The sequence below is a fragment of the Phalaenopsis equestris genome, unplaced genomic scaffold (genome assembly GCF_001263595.1).
Source record: "Phalaenopsis equestris unplaced genomic scaffold, ASM126359v1 Scaffold000203, whole genome shotgun sequence".
NCBI classification, from domain to species: Eukaryota; Viridiplantae; Streptophyta; class Magnoliopsida; order Asparagales; family Orchidaceae; genus Phalaenopsis; species Phalaenopsis equestris.
This window is the reverse complement of record NW_018164645.1, coordinates 1,739,281-1,760,029: the sequence shown is the minus strand read 5'-3', so window position 1 is coordinate 1,760,029 and position 20,749 is coordinate 1,739,281. Positions and strand designations below refer to the sequence as shown.

General features: G+C 30.9%; 2 protein-coding genes across 4 annotated transcripts in view; both read right to left on the bottom strand.

Moving 5' to 3' along the window:
- Window positions 1-11,522, bottom strand: part of LOC110022908 (factor of DNA methylation 5-like) — a 36,800-nt gene extending 25,278 nt beyond the window's left edge. For all 3 annotated transcript variants that reach the window (XM_020722063.1, XM_020722061.1, XM_020722060.1), the window contains exons 1-2: window positions 11,308-11,522; window positions 5,466-6,339 (exon numbers count right to left, since the gene is read on the bottom strand). In XM_020722063.1, coding sequence (XP_020577722.1) covers window positions 5,466-6,327 — 862 coding nt within the window. In that variant the 5' untranslated portion in view covers window positions 6,328-6,339; window positions 11,308-11,522. The remainder of the gene's footprint in view (window positions 1-5,465; window positions 6,340-11,307) is intronic.
- Window positions 11,523-14,757: 3,235 nt separating this feature from the next.
- Window positions 14,758-18,076, bottom strand: LOC110022983 (factor of DNA methylation 1-like; the record flags this gene model as incomplete). Its single annotated transcript, XM_020722157.1, is given in 5 exon segments — window positions 14,758-15,143; window positions 15,904-16,116; window positions 16,285-16,569; window positions 16,643-16,732; window positions 17,895-18,076. Coding segments are annotated over 5 exon segments (924 nt in total). The 3' UTR covers window positions 14,758-14,915.
- Window positions 18,077-20,749: the final 2,673 nt, after the last annotated feature.

Below are 20,749 nucleotides of genomic sequence, written 5' to 3'. Positions count from 1 at the left end.
AATCTCATCTATTTCCCACTCAACTCAATTGCTAAACGACTTCTATTTTGCCCCAAAATCAACTCCACGTAGCATTACTAGTAGTTAACAATGAATATCTTTCAATCTCCATGATATTCTCTAGACCAATAATACATCTTCTTATTTCAAACACTCAAACTTTAACTTTAGAAATCATGTCCTCAAGAAATAAAAGCATATTATTGTATAATCTATATTTATTTCTACAAAACATTTAAACTTTCAATAGCATCGCTTGATATAAATGAGTTCAACATCCACTATGATTGTTTATTAGTTATTCAATGATGATTTACATATATTGAACTAGAGCATATAATACAAACAGATGGAAACTTGCACATTATATAAATGTTGCACGACAATTTTGAATTATAATACGAATACATTTAAAAACTATCACATCATGTATATATTATTTTCAATAAAAACATGTAAATTTCAATTTAAAATTTAAATAAATATTTGAACTTATATTTAACTATTACATCATAGATGTCATTATTTTTAAAAATAGTTCAAATTGGAAAACATAACCTTTGTTGTATTTGATCTTCCTTAAAATCTTCTATGTTTTTTCCATCATTGGGTTGATTTCAGTCCGATTAATTCCTTATTATACTTTTGATTTTAATTACATTGATTAGGATTTATATCTCCAATAAAATAGATAGAACATCAATCTAATCAAATAAGAAAAAATGTAATAAAGACAACTTTCTCTTATTTCCATTTTCTCTAAGGTTTCTAATCCTTTCTCTTAAATTTTTTATCGTCTTACCTAATTTAACCATGATGATAGTTAAAAACATAATGGCCTTGAAAAGAAGCTACATCACGGGTGCCAATTCCAATCATAAAACAACATTTCATGGTAATAATGGCATCCAAGCAAACTTCTTGAACTTTTCTTTAAATGTCCAAGGGTTGAAAGGCAAACTTACTTCGAATGAGCCCAATCAACTATTAAGTTCAACTAGCTTAATAACTATCACATCATATTTTAAATTAAGACATGAAAAATATAAATAATAGTTTAGGATTTACATATTTATTTTATTTATTACTATTTTATAATAACTTAATTATTAAATAATACAACAGTACCCATCATATTCAATCATTCACACTTTTTAATATTAATTAATTTATCATTATATAGAAATATAATATCTAACTACTAATTAAAAATTCATATTATTATACTAGCATTTTGTTTACCCTTCCTAGAATCATGGTTCGCTCAGAACTCAACAACTCAGAGCATTTATTGCCCTTCCATAGTTTTGCCTCGTTCAAGCCCTTTTTTCGCTTTTCATGAAATATAGGTCGCTCACACAAAATGCTTAAAATCCTAAAAAATGTTAATAATTTTTTTAGATTTATTTTATTTTTTTTTTAATATTAACTTATTTGGTATTTATAAATAATTCATACTAAATTGTTAATACTTATTTATATTATTTGATCGAAGAAAATTTGCTTGTAATATATATATATTATTTTATTTAATTAATGTAAAGTAATAAGATTCTAATTCATAATTTATTCATTTTCTTCTTTGTTTTTATATTTGTAAAATTCTTTGTCCATAACTTTGTATGGAAAGCTGAAATCTAATTCAAACTTAGTTTGTTTATCAACTCATTAAAGTACTCATTTAATTAATATAAATAAATCAAGTACGGTTGTTAAAAAATTTAAACAAGCCTAGTATGAACATATATGTTAAAGGTCATCTCAAGTTCGAGTCAACATGAAATTATATTATGACCAATCAATGTCCACTCCAGCACATACTTGGCTCAACTTGACTTAATTATAACCCTAACAGTGGTGATTAAAATGATATGTGTACTTTTAAGGCCAATTTGGCTGCAGTTGCTTACCAAAACATCAAATGAATTTAAATATATTATCTTAATTTTATATATTGATAATATCATCCTCACAATAAATCATGAGAAGAGATAAATAAGATAAAACATTTCTTAGCAAAAAAAATTTGAAATCTATCTTGGTCCATTAAATTATTTTTAGACATAAAAATGGTAAAATCAGGCAAGAGGACATTTGTATCTTAACTGAAATACAACTTAAATTTACTAAAGAAACTGGTATACTAAGATGTCTGCCTGCAATCACTCTAATGGACTCTTTAAGCAAACTTGGCACTAAGGGAGATACCGATGAATAATAGATAAACTTATCAACCTAAATTACATGAGACCCAATATTTACTTTCCAAGTAGTGATGTTAATCGATGTATAACTAACCTTATAAAAACATCATTAAGTTGTATATAGGATATGACGGTACCTTAAAAATACAACAAATGAATTCTTTGAGAAAGAAACTAATCAAAGTATGAAAATTTTCACTAATATTGGATGGGCAAGATCTTTAATTGATCATAAATTCACATTTGGATATTGCTTATTTTTAATGGGAAAATTTAGACACAAAGAAGTAAAAAATAACATTGCTATTGCTTAAAGCATATGGTAAAATGATGAGGCCATGGTCCAAAAAATTTATGTATGTTTATGGCTTGGATGAATTATTGAAGAATAAAAAAATTTCACAACATAACCAATGGTGATGTATGGCAATAAAGCTGCTAATAGCATTGCTAAAAATATCTACCATGATAAGACTAATCATGTCAAGATTGTATATACAATTTATAAAGGAGGAATTGAATAATTAATTATTAAAATAGTTACACTCCAACAAATCCTTACTAAATTTCGTAATTAATTACAGTCTAACAATCTTATTTCCAAACTAGAAATAGAACAACAACAACAAAAAAGCCTAAATCCCACTAAGTGGAGTCGGCTGAATGAATCCTTTTTCTCCTTTGCGTCCTATTTAGTGTCATATTTTCATTTAATTCTAATAAATTAAGATCATTTTTATATATAATAAACCCAAGTTTTCCTAGGTCTACCTCTGCCTTTCTTAACATAAGTAGAATCTAAAACATCTATTCTCCTAATCGGTTCATCAGATGGTCGACATTTAAAATAACCAAACCATCTAAGACGACTCTCTCTAATTTTGTCCTTCACTGGAGCTACACCAACCCTATCACGGATACAATCATTTCGCATTTTGTCTCTAAGTGTAAAGCCACTCATCCACCTAATCATTCTCATCTCGACAACACTTAACTTAGTATTATGTTTCTCTTTTAAAGTCCAACATTTAGCGCCATAGAGCATTGCAGGTCTCACCACCATCTTATAAAATTTTCCTTTCAATCTAAGCGGTACTTTCTATCACACAATAAGCTCGAAGCATTCCTCCATTTCAACCAACCAACTTGAATTCTACTATTAACATCACCATCTATATCACCATCACTTTGAACAATAGACCCGAGATACCTAAATCGATCACACCTTCTAATAATTTGATCACCCAAAGTTACACTTCTGTCACTAGAGCTACTACTACTAAAATTAGATTTCATGTATTTAGTTCTGGTTCTACTCAAATGAAGGCCTTTAGACTCCAATGTGGACCTCCATAATTCAAGTTTTTCCTAGGCTTTTTCTCCTGTCTTATCCACGAGAAGGATATCATCAGCAAAAACCATACGCCAGGTACATCCTCCTGTAAATGTCCAGTAAGACCATCCATACCTAAAGCTAAAAGATATGGTTTAAAACCGATCCCCGATGTAATCCAACAGAAATAGGAAAATATTTGGTCAATCCTCCTTGAGTTCGAACACAAGTAACAATTATAGTATATATATCTTAAATGACTTGAATATAAGTCATATCAACACCTTTCTTCTCAAGAACTCTCCAAAGGATATCTATTGGATCCTTATCGTAAGCTTTTTCTAAATCAATAAAAATCAAATATAGATCCTCCGTATTATCTCTGAATTTCTTCATCAAACCTCTCAATAAATGTATAGCTTCTGTAGTAGACTTGCCCGGCATAAAACAAAATTGATTATGAGAAATCTTTGTAATAGGCCATAACCTATGTTCAATTACCCACTCCCATAATTTTAAAGTATGACACATCAACTTAATTTCTCTATAGTTTGCACACTTTTGTGCATCCCCTTTATTCTTAAAAATGAGGACCAAAATACTCTTCCTCCACTCCTCAGGCATCTCTTTAGTTTTTAAAATAATATTAAAGAGTTTAGTAAACCAAGAAACTCTCAAATCTCCAAAATATTTCCACACTTCAATTGGGATAGGGATATCAACTTCAATTGGGATATCATTAGGTCCTACAGACTTTCCACCCTTAGTTTTCTTTAAAGCCTTCTCAATTTTTTTTTCTACTAATGCAACGATAAAAATGAAATGTTTTATTATTATTAACAATATTAAGATCACTAAGATCAATCATATTTTCAAATACTTCATTAAAAAACTTATCAAAATAACTCACTCACCTATGTTGAACATCTTTTTCTAAGTAAAACATTTTTTTTATTTTCATTTTTAATATATTTTACTTGAGTTGAATCTTTACTTTTCTTTTCTCTTTGTTTGGCTAGTTTATACATATATTTTTCACCCTCCTTAGTATCTAATCTATCATAAATATCACTAAAAACAATTTTTTTAGCATCACAACAAATTGTTCTTTTAGACTACCTGCGGGTCGTTTGATATTTTTTCGAGTTCTCTATGTTTTTTACATTTAGACCAATTTTTATAACATAACTTCTTATATTTTATCTTTTCTTGCACATTATTATTTCCAAACTAAAAATGATCAACATAAATTTTCAACTTTAGGTGAATGTGAAAATCTCAAAGCTCCATTATTGTCCTGACAGAAATCTAAAATAAAACTCACCAAAAGCAAACCCTAAGACGGCAAACAACATATTCATAATAAGTATTAGTAGTTAGAATAGGAAGAAATTAGAATAGAAAGGAAATAGAAAAAGTAAGGGATCAAATAGGAAAAAGGGGGTCAGTGGTACTGTATGCGGTACTGTACAAGCTACAGTGCCGTGACGGTAAGCTCCCACGTCACAAACATGTGGCACTTACTAGTTATTGTAATTGATTATCTACCAAATATGGGGTCAACATATACATTTTCAGAAGAACCAATTCACTTCCTGTAAGAATTCTTCAAGGAGTTGGGCAAAAGAACAACATCCGATAAAACAAGATAAGACAAAATGAAACTGCTGAAACTTCCAGTGTAGATGAAAACAAGCCATATTATGAAGAATTTTTCCAATGTAATGCCAACTTTGGTTAACAAAAGGCTTTGACCGTAAACACGCTTTTCACCAAAAGTAACACAGTTATAAAAAGCCAAGCTGGAAGCATTTCCGATCATTTCAGCTGGTATAGTAATTAGGATATATAAACAAGAAAGCTGCAATTTAAACTGCAGGGTCAATAATGGAGCATCAAAAAATTGCCACCAAAATACATCATGCTACCTTTCGTCATTTTATCGAGAGATAAGGTGGTTTGGTTGTACTTAAATTCAAGTTCATGTAAATCCTTGTTCTTCACTTCAATCACGTTAGCAAGATTTGCAACAAGTTTTTCATTTTTCCGATTCTCTTCTCTGGTAACATCAGAAACAGATTTTAGATCACCATTTCTTCGCAAGTGTTCCCCAACTTTATCAGGAGACTCATAATCATCAGCACGTGCAATCCATCCGTACATTTCCGGAGCAACATGTTTTTGATGGTACCAGTGCTTCTTACCCAGGTGTCGAGCTTCAAAATATTTGTCAAATGCTAGAGCGTCATTGAAGCCAGGCCAATCCTTCCTGAAATCAACAATTGCAGTTCCTATGGGTCCTCTGGAACTCCATAGTGGATGGACTTTTAAAGGATTAAATCTAGACAGTTGTTCTTTCAGCATACTGCCACTTTGACCGACTGGCTTGCCATCACAATTAAACTCAGTAAGAAGGTTGACAAGGACACCCATCCAAGGCCAGACAAACAACTCTTCATTATCTTTTTTAGAAGATTTTTGAGAAACCGCCAACCGCGATGATGGGCTCGTTGTTTCAGTGAAATACTTCTCTAAAAATCTTGACAATGCAAGATGGTTAGCCTTCACTTTAGCTTTACGATTAGAGGAACCAATTCCCATAGAGTGCTGAAGTACATCTTTATAATGATATTCTTGCTTCTTCTTTCCGACACAAAAAGGACATCTGTACAAGCCATTTGCACTTTTCACTTTATGTTTCCCAGATTTCAACTCTGCAAAAGCTTTCTCCTTCTGTTCAGGAATCTGAGAGTCACTTATTTCTGACTCATCTCCTGAGCTATCATCCATCTATTAAATGAACTGAAAAAGGAAAAATTAAAGTAATTGTTCAAAGTTTCAGAGGATGCAGACTGTTACAACCAGTATTCACAGAAGCAGTTTGGCATTCACTAGTAGAAGATATAGATTTTTTTTTTTGAACAACCAAAATTTCCCAATAAATACGCATCAATAATATGTGAAAATAGGAGTGCAAGCTTCTTAACCATTTAAAATAAAAAAAAATTATTACGACCCGAAAACACGGGTGGCAAAGAAGAAATAGAGCTCAACTTTTGAATTAAATTTCAGAAATCAAGGTCAAGTTAAACATGTGTCTTATTAACAACAGAAAGTTTCATATACAAACAATTAAAAATAGCTTATAAGCGAAGGAAACTAAAAATGATTTTATTTAATTAATAGAATTCATAACACTAATACAACAAAGAAATAATAACAATGATTACTGAAAAAGAAAATGAAAATAACAACTGCAGAAGCAAAATTAATCAAATCCAACATAAATACAAAGAAAATAATAATAATACAACATAAACTCAAAAAACAAATAAAAAATGATTGTTGAAAAGTTTGTTAGTGTAGTGATGTTCCATTAAGCACCCTATAGAATTTTGCTATAAGGAATACTTACGAATGAGAATGATAACTCAAACTCAACAATTAGCTCGTGCTTATTAAAGCACAACTGGTAAGACTTTGTTACATAAACCATGAACACTAAGAGCGCACAAATCAATATATAATAACAAGTAAACAGTGTCACCATATTATTAGGTTACAATAATAATATGGCAAAGCATAAACAAAATGTGCCCTATGTTCTGAAATGATTTCAAGGAGGTTAATATTCATAATCATCTTCATAATACGCTATAATCAATGAAATCCTATTCTAATAAATCCATGTGCTATCATATCAACTACAATCATAAATTTTCAAATATGACAGTTTATCATTTTATTGTTTATTTAACTCTGTATTTATATTCAATTTTATGAAAACACCCAGAAACAAAAGAAGGCAAGGACCAGCACATGAAAATCCAATAATTTCTAATACAAACATCACTCAACCAATATCTAAAAAGTTCTACCAACTTACATCACTGTACACAAGCATGCAATTTATGTATATTTCATAAGCAATTTTTCAAGAGAAAATATATATAAGGCAATGTGGAAATTTCTAATTTTGGAATATAAATTTATTGCATTCACCAAAGTTAAGTTGCTTGAAAAATAAATCATGCTATTACAGTAAATAGTTCAATAAATAGAATTTATCAGCAATGCATCAAGGCTTATTATGAACTAAAAAAGAAAAATATGAGATTTAAAGTAAACAATGGAATATCAATAGTAGAACTGAAAACCACTAAATAGCTAGGAACCTATTATAAAACATCAAGAATAACATCTTTTACAAAGAAGGGTATATTTATACCTTAATAAATAAAAAGTTATGTGTTGTACAAAACTCCAGCCTTAGTAAATATCCAAATAATGAACCAATAGAGACTTAACTTCATAATTCTACATGCTTTCAATTAATCACCCAAATACATTAATAAAAGCATTAAACATTAATAGTTATTAAAAATACGATCAACCTTATTTGACATAGGTTACCCCGCATTCAACATGGACTAAATAACACTTATGATGAAATTAACTCCAAAAGTATTAAACTTAGACATAAAGTTGAACTTTAAAATAAAGTACATCAAAACCTAAAGCTAAGATTAAATGAGTTAGCCACATAAAATAAAAGCAACTAAACAAATTTTAAACCAGCTTAATCTAATCTCCTTTTACTAACTTGAGCAGAGAATTTGACAACAGCAACTCAAACATAATGAAAAGAAAGGTGTAAGTCAAGGAAGAGAAGAAGATAAAAAGGAAGATGAAAAAGAAGAATCACTCGCAGTCCAGAGAAGATAAGAGCTCATTATTACCAGAAGAGAAAACAAAGAAAAAAAAGGTAGCTTTGAAAGATATTTGTCAGAGGAGTTCGACTTGGTAGGAAAAAAAGGAGAAAAATGAAAGGATTTGATGTGGCTGCTATAGAGAGAAGGGTTCTTATCCCCTAGCATTGCTTCTCCTGAATAGGAATTGGACGTGCACAAAAGAAGCAAGTGTAAGATCTTGGTGGGAAGGAGGATTGTAAGGGTTGTGGTTAGGTGAAATGCGAGGTTTGAGTACACAAGATGAGAAGTGGTTCGGAACAGGAGGTCTTCACATGCAGGATTAAGCTGATCCAGTCTTTCATTAAGCTAATTAAGAAATCAAACAAAACACATTTACATTAAGTACACTAAGCTCATTTTCAAACCTATTCAGGCCCATTTTACTCATGGCCAAATTCCTTTTCATTTCTTTATAATTAATTTATTTTATTAAGTGCTATCTTCCTTTAGATTGGCACAAGTTAATTTATTTTTTTAGGAATCAAAATTGCATTTAAATATTTGTCAACTCATTTCTATAAATAGAGATTCATAATAAAAATTAGTATGATTTGTGACCAACTAAGTGCTTTCTAGATCCAAGTTATATGCATGGGCTTTCCTTCTTAGCCCTCAATCAAATTTTACCATCATAGTTCAAATTCACTAACTCGCATCCATACTCTAATTCCAATAATCTCTCGACATTTTATGTTTGTTTCAAGCACTTGTGTTCATCTCACATGCCTCATTTATTGCTCGTGAATCCAACCTTGTGCTCGAAGTTGAATTCACGACCATTACCCGTTGTATTAATATTTAATAGCCTTGCTCATTCATTGCAGCATCACACTTATGGCTCATGCAATTTTTAGTTCTACACACGTCCACTCACGCAACTTCTCCAGTCAAGCACCCTAGCCTCACACAACCACTATCTCGCTCATGCAACCCCGTCCTTGACCTCGCATGTGCCATCTTCTACGCATCTCTCACATTCTATTATTGCAACCTCCACAATCCAGCCCATTGATTTACAAAGTTTTGCCTATGATTGTAGCCAAAGCCCCACAACCCCAAAATAACTCAAAAAGCATATAGAAAACTCACAACCCAATATCACCCGCTGCTACCTCCTCTCATCTAAATCTCCTTCAAATCCTTTGACTACCACATCAATCACGACATTGATTCAACCACGACGGCTCTTGATTTTGTCACCAATCACTCACAAACATCTACAACCGCTATAGAGATATCTTCAAGGATAGCATTAGAAAAAATATGTGCAAAATCATACAACAGAGTAGTGGATGTGGTGCATGTTCATGAAATACATCAAATCATATATAATGAAGATTATATTGATCACACAACTTTCTGGAACATATAATTCATAAGTATTTATTTGAATGTGTTTCATGATTTTAGATGGACCACCTTGCTACCACTTAAATTCATAAAGATTCCTATAGAAAATGATGTTATAGGTCAAATAAAAGAATACAAATGAGTATTGATGAGGGACCAAGGGAGAGAAAGAGAGGATAAAATTAAAGGATGTGGGAGCGAGAGAGAAACATAGATGACAAAGGCAGTGACCCAAAAAGACAGATAATAAAGAAAATTTGTGACCTGGAGAGCAAAGATTTCATTTCATAATAACAATTCATCAATCTAGCATCATGGTAACAAGCCAATCAAAAGAAAAGCCTTTTTATCTAATAGGGCCTCCACTACTCATAATGCTTGCCAGATAACTTAGCATGCAATCCATGGCTTACCATTAAAAGCCACAATAAAGAATCCAAAACAAAGGAAGTATGAAACCATGACAGGCATATAATAATAGTGGGACTCAAAGTTTGAACAAGCATAACTTAAAAAAAAAGGCATGAGCTAATCAATATCAAATATTATTAGCTTTCACCAATTGTAATGTGATATTAAGTTTAAAAAATAAAATGAAATGAAATAAATCTCAATCAAATCTTGAAATGTATATTTCATTGTGTCTCCCACTCCAACACTAACGGCTTGAAATGTCTTAACATCGACAATATTCTTATAAGGAATTCCTTTCTAAAAATTTTGTGCAAAGTATCCAACACCATTAAGAGCTTATTGGTATTGGTGTTATAAATACAATGGAGCACAAATATCCACACAAAATCATCTTAGTCCAAAGATATTTCATACCTCTCGAAATGATTTTATAGAAATTTCTTTTAGAAACCTTATTGTCCCAATGCCAACAATGTGATTGGCTAGCCAATCCTTAGTAAAAACTTATAGCCAGGCATTGTAATCAATATTATGGAAAATTGGATATCCTTTATACTTCCACTTTAAATCAAGCATGTAAGCTCTGAATACCCACGAAAGGGCTTAGCAATGCACAACTAAACATATGCAGGAGAACTCCAGAACATATACATTTCATAAAGAGTGAATTCATCAAAATTAGAAGTAAATCGACAAAAAAAATATTTTACAACTCCAAAGTATCAAACAGCTCATCTTGAAATTTACAATGGTGTGACTCACAATGAAACAAACTATTATATAAAAATTTTAACCATCAAATCACCAAAGGTCCTCCCATCATCTCATGCATAAACATGTTCTAGAACCTCTCTTAAAATTCAAAAGATAATACCTTTTTGCTTCCCAAATATGAGATGCCAATCACCTCCATAACATCACTCTAATTTTAGTTTTTGTAATAAGACAATAAATTAAGCATGAAGTGAGAGTGCAGTAAAGATCAAGAATAATGTGCTACAAAGAAAATGAATAGAAAGAGAAAGAGAAAGCAACAACACAAAAAAGATTAATATTTATATGATTCGGCTTTAAACAAGCCTAAAAAAACCAGAGAATATAGATAATTTGATCCACATACAATGAGCAAAATTCACGAGCACACGGCCAAACCTAGTTCGATAGGCATATGCAAGATGGAGATTCTAAGGACTTCAGTGGATTCATTATAGTTTCGAATATTAAAAGGCAATGGAGAGGGGTAGGATCCGCTCACTAGGTTAGGGCACGTCGGATTCTGGCAATGAATGAACTGAAAAGGAGGATGTCGCGGCTTCAGCCGAGCCGAAGCGAAGAATAGACGCTTCTGTTGTTCCTTGAGGCGGAAATAGACGGAGATTGCACGCTGAGCTTGCGGGCTGATGAAGGAGATCACTACCCTTCGCAGACTCCAGAAGGGATATGCTCCGAAGTGAGAACGAGGAACACTACTTTATGAGGCGGTATTTGGGTGTTTATAATTTAAATTCAAATTTAAGATGGTGAGATATGTAATTAGGGATAATTAATGTGCTATATGCGCATAAAGTACCTCATTTTTAAAGCTAGTTTTGGTCAATATTATATTAGAATATTATAAGAAAAATAATTTCTAAACTCTTTAAATTGGGCTCAAATTGTCTCTATGAAAGACTAATATAACTTAATTTTAAAATAATTTCAGACTATTTTGATATTTCTATAAAATCTAATGTTGAGATGTTGTGAGAACTATTTTGACATTTTACTCAATATTATAATATAAGTTTAAAATTTATAAAATTTCCTTTAAATATAAAGAAATATAAAAAAACATTTATTATAATATAATTTCTCTCAAAATAAATCAAAATACTCTCAATTAAGGTTTGGCTTGTATTTGGGTCATTCTTAATTGGCTTGTATTTGAGTCGTTCGAAATTGCTCGTAAAAAGTATTTTTGATTTACATTTTTGTTGTTGTCTACCTCCACATTAGCTCGTATTAATTAGGTTTATAAACAAGCCAAATATAAGCAATGCAAAACCCAATGTCACACAAACAACTAAAAAATATTAAAATTTTTCTAATTTAATATATTTTTATTTAACTACTTTAATTAATTTTGCAAGACATAAACAAATTTGATGCTTAAATTCATGTTTCCACATATCCGAAATTTCATTGTTGCAAAAGTTCAAGATATAAGACTTCCTTTTATAAAGGCATACAAAAATTCTCTAGTAAAAAATCCCAATATGGGATTAAAGGAAGTTAGGAATATTTAGATGCATACCGCCCAACTCCTATTTATTTACATATCTAACACCTAAATTTGTATTTTTTTTAAATATACCACCCAAATAATTTTTTAAAAAATAGCATTTGCTTGCTGAATAAAATTTAATATAAAAAGATTTAAATTAATTTTAATATTTAATTATTTAATTATTTGAGTAAAAAATAGCATTTGCTTATATATATATATATATATATTTTTTTTTTTTTCTAGAGAATTCAAGCCAAACACGGCCAAACAAATATTTGTTTGCATTTAGCTCGTTTACATTTCGAACTTAAATATATGTTCGTGTTCGGCTCGTTAGGCTTAATGAGAGTCAAACTCGGGGTACTTTAGTAGCAGAACACAAATTGTTCGTGAACTGCAAGCCATTTTGAAAGCCCTGCTCTCAACCATCATTTTTCCACTATATTATATATATCAATCAATTACATTAGTAATGAATTAACATAGATTTCGCCTATAGATGAATAAATAAATAAAAATTAGGCAGCCAATATTTATAAGAAAAAAGATCAAATCGTTAGATTTGATTTATGGTTGATGCAATACATGATCAAATCAGCCAAATTTATGTTATAATACATTAAAAATATTTAATACACTTAGAACTCATCATGATCAAAATATTGTCCTTCATATGCTTGAAATTTTGTTCAAATTGACAATGAAGTTCTGATTGGTGTCTATTAATGATTTTTAGTTGAATATGGTATGGATGACACTAATCAAATACGAATAATTTTGAGTCAGAACATACATGTATTTATGGGCGGAACCTTTTAACCGCGTACATAACAACAATTTGGCCTAAAAATAGCTTTGGCAGTCTAAGAGTGTGGTGTGGGGGCAGGACGAGGCCTAGACTGGTTTGGTCCAATGTCATATCAACGACCTACCGTTTTCACTATGATCGATCTTTTCAATCATGAAAGACCCCTTCTTAAACAATTTCGTTCGAACATGTTTGTGCTATCCGTTTTACAAATGGAGATCATCTATGAATTGACAGATTTGTCGTTCACCCTTCATCATTTGCCCAATCAATTGGACTTGTGTAGTATATGAGAGGGTCAACACACCCCTAGCTCCAAGTGCTGAATTTTTCCTTGTATATTGTATATAATACCACATATACCATAGAAAAGCATAATAATAACAAAAAATATAAAAAACACATGGAACATAACATCACATTCTACCCACATCATTAGCCACCAAAAATATTAATTGATAGAGCATGAATCTTAAAATTATATTTGAAGTTAAAAAAGAAGGAATCAAATTTATCCAGATTTCAACAAAACATATGGTCTAGATAAACACTTCGATAAGACAACCCCAAAAACACCAAAATTGTTATGATTCAGGACCAAATAAGCCAAAATCTTGTACTGTAAATTATGTGATACTATTTTAGATAGCAAATAATATATGAATCTCAAATGAATACAATCAAAGGACCATATTGATGAGAGAAATTTACCAAAATTAAGATCACTAATAATTGATGCTTGAGTAACATAAATGTTAAGAAAAAGAGTTAGGGGTAATGGACTCTACATGATATTTCCAATGAAGCAAGGGATATTAACTAAAACTATGAAATATTATTACAGAAAATTATAAATAGACATTAATTCTCCACATGAAAGGGAACTAAAATGTGAGAGCATGGATACCTAAAAAAATTTAAAACATTGTTTTACAATCGATGTCAATAATCATCTCTTATAATAACTATCACCAAATCACCACTGCTCGATCGTTGTTATTTGTTTGTCATCACTCATCAATCATAGCTCAGCTGCCCTCATGAGTACTATTACCCAACTATCATCATTGATTATAATAGCTTGACCATCATTAATCAATCATCATTGCTCAACTGATCATTCATAATTTTCATCATCATCCTTCACCACATCTCTAATATTTTCCCCCACAGCAGCAAGAGCCCAAGCTAGTGTTCAATATCTTATGATTTCGCTTTCTCAAATTGAAAGGAAGTGCAAACTTTTCTAATCTCAATTTCATAAGTTCAATTAGGCCAGGCATCGTATTTTGTCCATTTTTTGAGTTTTCCACATAAAAATTTTAATTTCTCTGATTTTTTTAAATTATAGTAATTTTTTTCTGTTAGTGCAGTTTTGAATAGGGAAATAAACATATTTCAGAAGCACTAAAAGATGAAAAATGTTTTTAATTTCCAATGGTAATTCAATAAAACAACTTCCTAGAGCTATATTTAACGAATCAAGCAAGCTTCAATTTTGCAGGACTATTTATAAAAGAGATGGCAAGAAATTGTATAGATGGCGATGCTAATCATGCAGAAACAGATATCTCAATTGAAGTTATTAAGGTTCTGAAAAAAAAAAGAATCTAAATCATTAAAATCCATGTTAACATCAATCCAGATGTGTAAGCATATGTAAACAACTTGTTATTCATGTTATCGTCAATCCATCCCTTTTCCTCATGCTGCTTCAACATTAATTTAATAAACTGTTTCTTCTAACATATCCTAAACACAAAATATTGTAAGAGACAAACACGCAAAATTATCGTTTACGCTTGCTCGTCTTCCATTGTTGAAGCACAAATTCAATCACTTCATCTAATGTGGCCTTTCTGTCCTCTTTGACATTCCAGAGCTCCTGAATGGTGTATCTTCCACTGGGATTGTACTCATTGAGTTCCAACAGGGCTGTTGTCACTGCTTTGTAGGCAGCATCACCCCATTGCTTCTTCAGGGCAACCAGCTTCTCATCATCTTCCATTAATATTTCCTACACAAATATAAAATAACAACTGCTAGTTATAATATATAACGAGCAAAATTTTATCTTGCCTGTGTGCCATATAAATTTACAAATAAATGTAACATGGATGTCAGTCACATGCATTAATATATTGAACCCTAAACCCTAAACCCCGTCGCGTCTAAGTTCACTCATACTTGAAGCATGTCCGACTAGTTTGGAAAAAAATACTTTATACATTAATTTAAGTATGGAGTGCATCAAACTAGTTAAGAACCTTAGCTTCCGCCCTATTAAGGTTACGTCCAATGTATGAACTTTGTCATATATATATATATATATATATATAAATTAAGATTATAATTCTCTACAATTAATCATGAAATATATAATAGGAATTAGTCATGGATTAGATAAAAAGATTTTTTGTTTTGCCAAACTATTTTTTATTTGTTGCATATTACTCTCTATGTTTTTCATTTTTTTTTTGAATTTTTTCTTTCTCTCTACGTGTTACCATATATTTGGTCTATTTTCAAATAGTTTGTTTATAACACATGTATAAAACAAACATAAAAGAAATTTTGACAAGACCATGTTTTATATGCCTATGTTCAACCCAATAGAAGTTTAAGTATGCCTCATTCGCTACATACACTAAGAAAAGGTAGCATTTACGCTAACGAAATTATTAACCTAACAAGATGATAGTCCAGCACATGGCAAGTCCATGATCAGACACCCACTAAAAGCATAAAAAGAACTTCTAAATAGAGAAAAGACAAACCTGCTCTTTACCATTGACCATGATAACCTTGAATGGATGCCATTCTGGGTTTCTCAAATGTTCTTCCCACTCCGAACACAACAATGTACCTTGAAATTTTGCATCTTCACTTGGTAAATATTTCTCAAATATAGCTTGAAAAGCCTTTACATCGAGAGCACCCATCCTTTTTATTCCAATTTTCGAACGAGAACTTAGCATATCGCCCAATCCCTATTTGTTTTTTTTAAGAAACAAAGTCGCAAAAATAATTTTAGCAAACTAAGAAAGTATATCATATATGGAAGCACAACATACTCAATCCATCAAGAATCTATGACAATGATCGAGTTCAAGCAAATAGATGGCACAAAAAATTTAAAGATACAATAAAAGTACAACCTTTATCAGCAGTTTCCGAGCATTCTGCAATTGAGTGTTGCTTTCAAAATGCTTGGAAGTCAGACTTATATTAATGGACTCTATATATTGTTGTTCTTCAATTTTACCATTCAGTTCTATTTGCATCTCTTCCATTTTTTGCTTCATGGAGGCTTCTTCACCATCCATATGCTTCATGACTTCAATTTTACCAGTAAGCTGTTCAATTTCCAACTCAAGTTTTTGTTTTGCAGCCAATTCCCTTTCGAGTTCTAGTATCCTCTTGATGGAATCATCCTTTTCTTTCTGTTCATTTAATTATAAGTAACTAAGATCATTGTAAAGAATGCGTGATTCCAAAAAGTGAATTTATGCAAACCTGTTGTGCTTCAAGAAGCTTTGCGACTCTTTCATCTGCGTCTTTCTGCTTCATGGCTGCTATTTCAAGTGTCCTGATTATCATTTCATTCTGCAAGAAACACCAAGCATATTAATAAATAAAAAAAAACATTTTAGTGCTGCTAAGCTATTTTAATGTGCTGATGACAACTATCTGAACTTGAAATGACCAACTGAAAAAGGAGCACAAGTAGTATTCTCTTAGTAAAAAAGGTATGGTAAATCATATAAGGAGAATTTGAAATTATAAAATAAACCCAAAGATTTTCTAATGACAATCGGGCCACATTGAAGAGTAGCATCAAGTTTGTACGCTTTGTATTGATTTATGGATATGTTTATAAAAAATATTTAGGAGTATAATATTTGTAGAAAATATAGTTATTAGAACTTATACTTACTAGATCAAAGATTGGGTACACATAAAAGTTTGAGTGGATATGAAAAATCAACTAATCAAGTGATATAGAGGGATGGCATGCTTAAGTGCATTTGATCTATTATATTATATATATATATATATATATACATATTATAAAGCTGTAATTTGATTTTCTATGATAAAAGGGTCTAAGCATGATGTATAAAATAATTCACTAACAATCAAGTTGAGCTACATAAAAAGGAAAATGTTGAGATGAATGCATGGTTGAAACAAAACAATTTGTTGATTACATTATAGAAAAAGATGAAGTAACACCTATCAACCATAGCAATATAAAAGAGGCTAGAGAAATTTAAAAATTCAAAACAGAAGCAAAATTGCACCAATAAGGCTTACCAATAAGAAAGGAACAAAAATTAAAAGAAATAGAACTCAAATACTATAATTACAGCTTGTAAAAGAAACTTGCATAAATTTGAATTGACTCCTCATTCACCGCTCAAAATAAATAATTGAGAAAAAAAATGAATCATAAGACCAATCCCAAATAGTTGGGATAAGCATGATGATGTTGGTGATGATAGATTGATATCTCTTCATTCCCTAAAAATGGATTGAGAATTGATAAATATGCCAAGATTAAGCTCCATCTTTTTAATGATAAATAAACATTAAACCATCACAAGCAAAATAATTTAGTCATCAACCAAGCATTCCAACCACTTGCATGAAGTCAAAACAATTTCAACATAGCAAAAAATCAGTTCACCAATCAATCAGAAGAAAATTAATAAGTATGGTTAGCAATTGATGAAATGCGTCAACAAGTGCAAAATATTGAATAGACCTTTGCTTTCTCATGCTCTAAATTCTTTTTCTCCACATCAGTCCGAACAACCAATTTACTAAGTTCTTCTGATCTCAAATTGAGTTCATCTTTCCTTAACTCAAGCATTTCTCTTAACCGATCATTCTCATTGAGGATTTCCACTGATTGGTTGTAAGCATGTTGCAGTAGTTCGGTTACACCTGTACGGTCAGCAAATCAAAAAAAGAAGTATGAGATTTGTGTAAGAAGTAACATAGCTACAGATAAGATCTTCCATAATATGATCATGAACACTAAGATTCACCTTTCAAACAACATATCAAATCACCAAAATGATCTTTAAAAAAAGTCTAGATATTGAAAATATTTCTACAAAATATGACTCAACCGAACACTTTCATTTAGATGTTTTCCAATAAATTTCAATGAGCATCTACCATTTGATTTTTTATAATTTCAATTAGGAATTGATCTCTATCCAATGCACTAATTTAAAGCTATATGTCAGATTTGATTGAATTATGTCGCTTGAGATAAAGGTTTGCATCTGAGAAAAAAAGATTGGAGATTCTAGTGCTTTTGCTTATATCAAGTTCATTTTGCACAAATCTAAATCGACAAATCTATTTCAGACATACTCCTTAAGCGATGGCCATCATTAAAGCATTGTGGCATAATATACAAGAGCAGAGTAACAGGATCGTTTTCAAAGAAGGTATAAAATTCCAAAAACTTGACAAACAAATTACAAATCAGTTTTAATTAGGTCACATTATAAGTTAAAATATTGTTATGAATAGTGTAATTAAAAATTTATGACTTTTGACCAAAAACATAAGAATACAATATATATATATGCACGTATGGAATTACTTATCTATATATATGTACTAACACTCGTCGACGTTTTAATCATCATCAACAATATCCCAACTAACAGGGTTAACTTAAGATAATCCTCCATTATCAATTCTTATTTGCAGTTATATGAGATGTTAATTTTGTTGAACACTGCTATTGCAGGCTAATTATTGGCCACTTAACATTTTACGTGCTTTATTATTCATAATTCTCCCAACAATATTCTTTTTTTCTCCTGAAACATTTATACATTTCTCGAACAAGAGAAATTTTCTATACAATGACATGATTCACAATCTCTCTTTAAACTAAGCATCTGTTTTTTACTATATCCCACCCAATTGAATTGCTATAGGCTTCTTATTTGCCCCACAATCAAGGCCACCTAACATAGCAAGTTGTAGTTAACAAGGAATATCTTTCAATCTTTGTGATATTCTCTATACCAATAATATCTTATTATTTTATGCACTCATTTTTAACTCTAGAAACTATGCCTTCATCTATAACTAGGGCTGTCAAAAACGCGAACAGTTTGTTTTCAGCTCGTTTTGACTCGAAATAATTAAATTATATATCCAAAGAGTAGTATTTTTCAAAATTTAATTGACTACACAAGACTACAAAGATTTATAATCAATTAAAATTATTAATTAAAAAACAGGATAAAAATATATTAAATTATATTTAAATGATATTTTAACATAAGTAATAAGATTTAAGTCTTGCCGCAACTCTTAATATCGTGTATAGGGTTGTCAAAACGACTCTTTATTCGCGAGTAGCTCGTGTTCACTAGCCAAGCGAACGAGCCAAACACGAACAAATTTTTTTTTTTCTTGAAATATAAATGAGTCGAATACGGATAGTGGTACTTTTTATTGAGCCGAACACGAGTTGGCCCTGGGCTCGCTCGTGTTCGGCTCGTTTATACCCCTATCTAGAGCACATTAATTTGTCTAATATATTAAAGATGATAGAGCATATCATTTTATCATTAATATTTAGCTCCACATACCGCTCAATCTTTCAGCAATATCAATTGATATTTTTAAATTTAACATCCATTGTAATTGTTTATTATTTATGCAATCATCTTTACATATATTAAGCTAGTGCATATGATACATTGATATTAAGAGATGATACATGAAAATTTTTGAATTCAAATTCAAATAACTTTAAAACTAAACATCACATCGAGCACACATTTTTTAAATTCTAACATGGCCAAATGCAATAAATAGTTCAAATGAAAATTAATTTATATTTAACTATTGCATCATGGATGTCATTATTTTAAAATATTCATAATAAAAAATATAATCATTTTAATTCTATTAAATCATGTACTTAAATTATTTTATTTAAACTTAATTGTTTGTTGAGCAAAAGGAATCAAGCTAGTATTGAGATTTTAGTTACATTAGTGAACATTACTATTCACACACATAATCAGATAAATAAATAAATAAACCCTATTTTATCTTTAAAACTTGGGCATGTTTAGCTGAGCTTATTGTCTGCGGTGCGGTTCAAACCAAACTGGCGTTTATGGCTTTGCATTCGTTTCTTTTTTCAAAAAAGCGAAATGACAAAAGGGAATTTTGCGACAAAAAAATCCCTACAGCGGCCTGTGGGTAAAGAACATGTTTTCCTTTCTTATTACCCATGTTATTTTGACCAACAATTAATGAACTAAGGTAAAATGATACATTTGTAATGTGGTACCGCTCACCTACCACATCTCACCTACCGCCCACCTACCTCCCATCTACCACTCTATTGCTTCTATAAATAGAGAGGGTGTAAGGCTTAAGATTGCAAGGGAAGAGATTTTAAGCTACCACAAATGATGAGAGAATAGCTAGAGAGTTAGAGAGGAGGAGAGCATCTTGAGACCTTGTATCAATGTATCGCTTGAGAGGGAGGCCACAGAAGGAAGATGAGAACTCATCTCTATGTATAAGTCTATGTATAAGCTATGTATTCTCCATTTCTTTTGCCTTAGT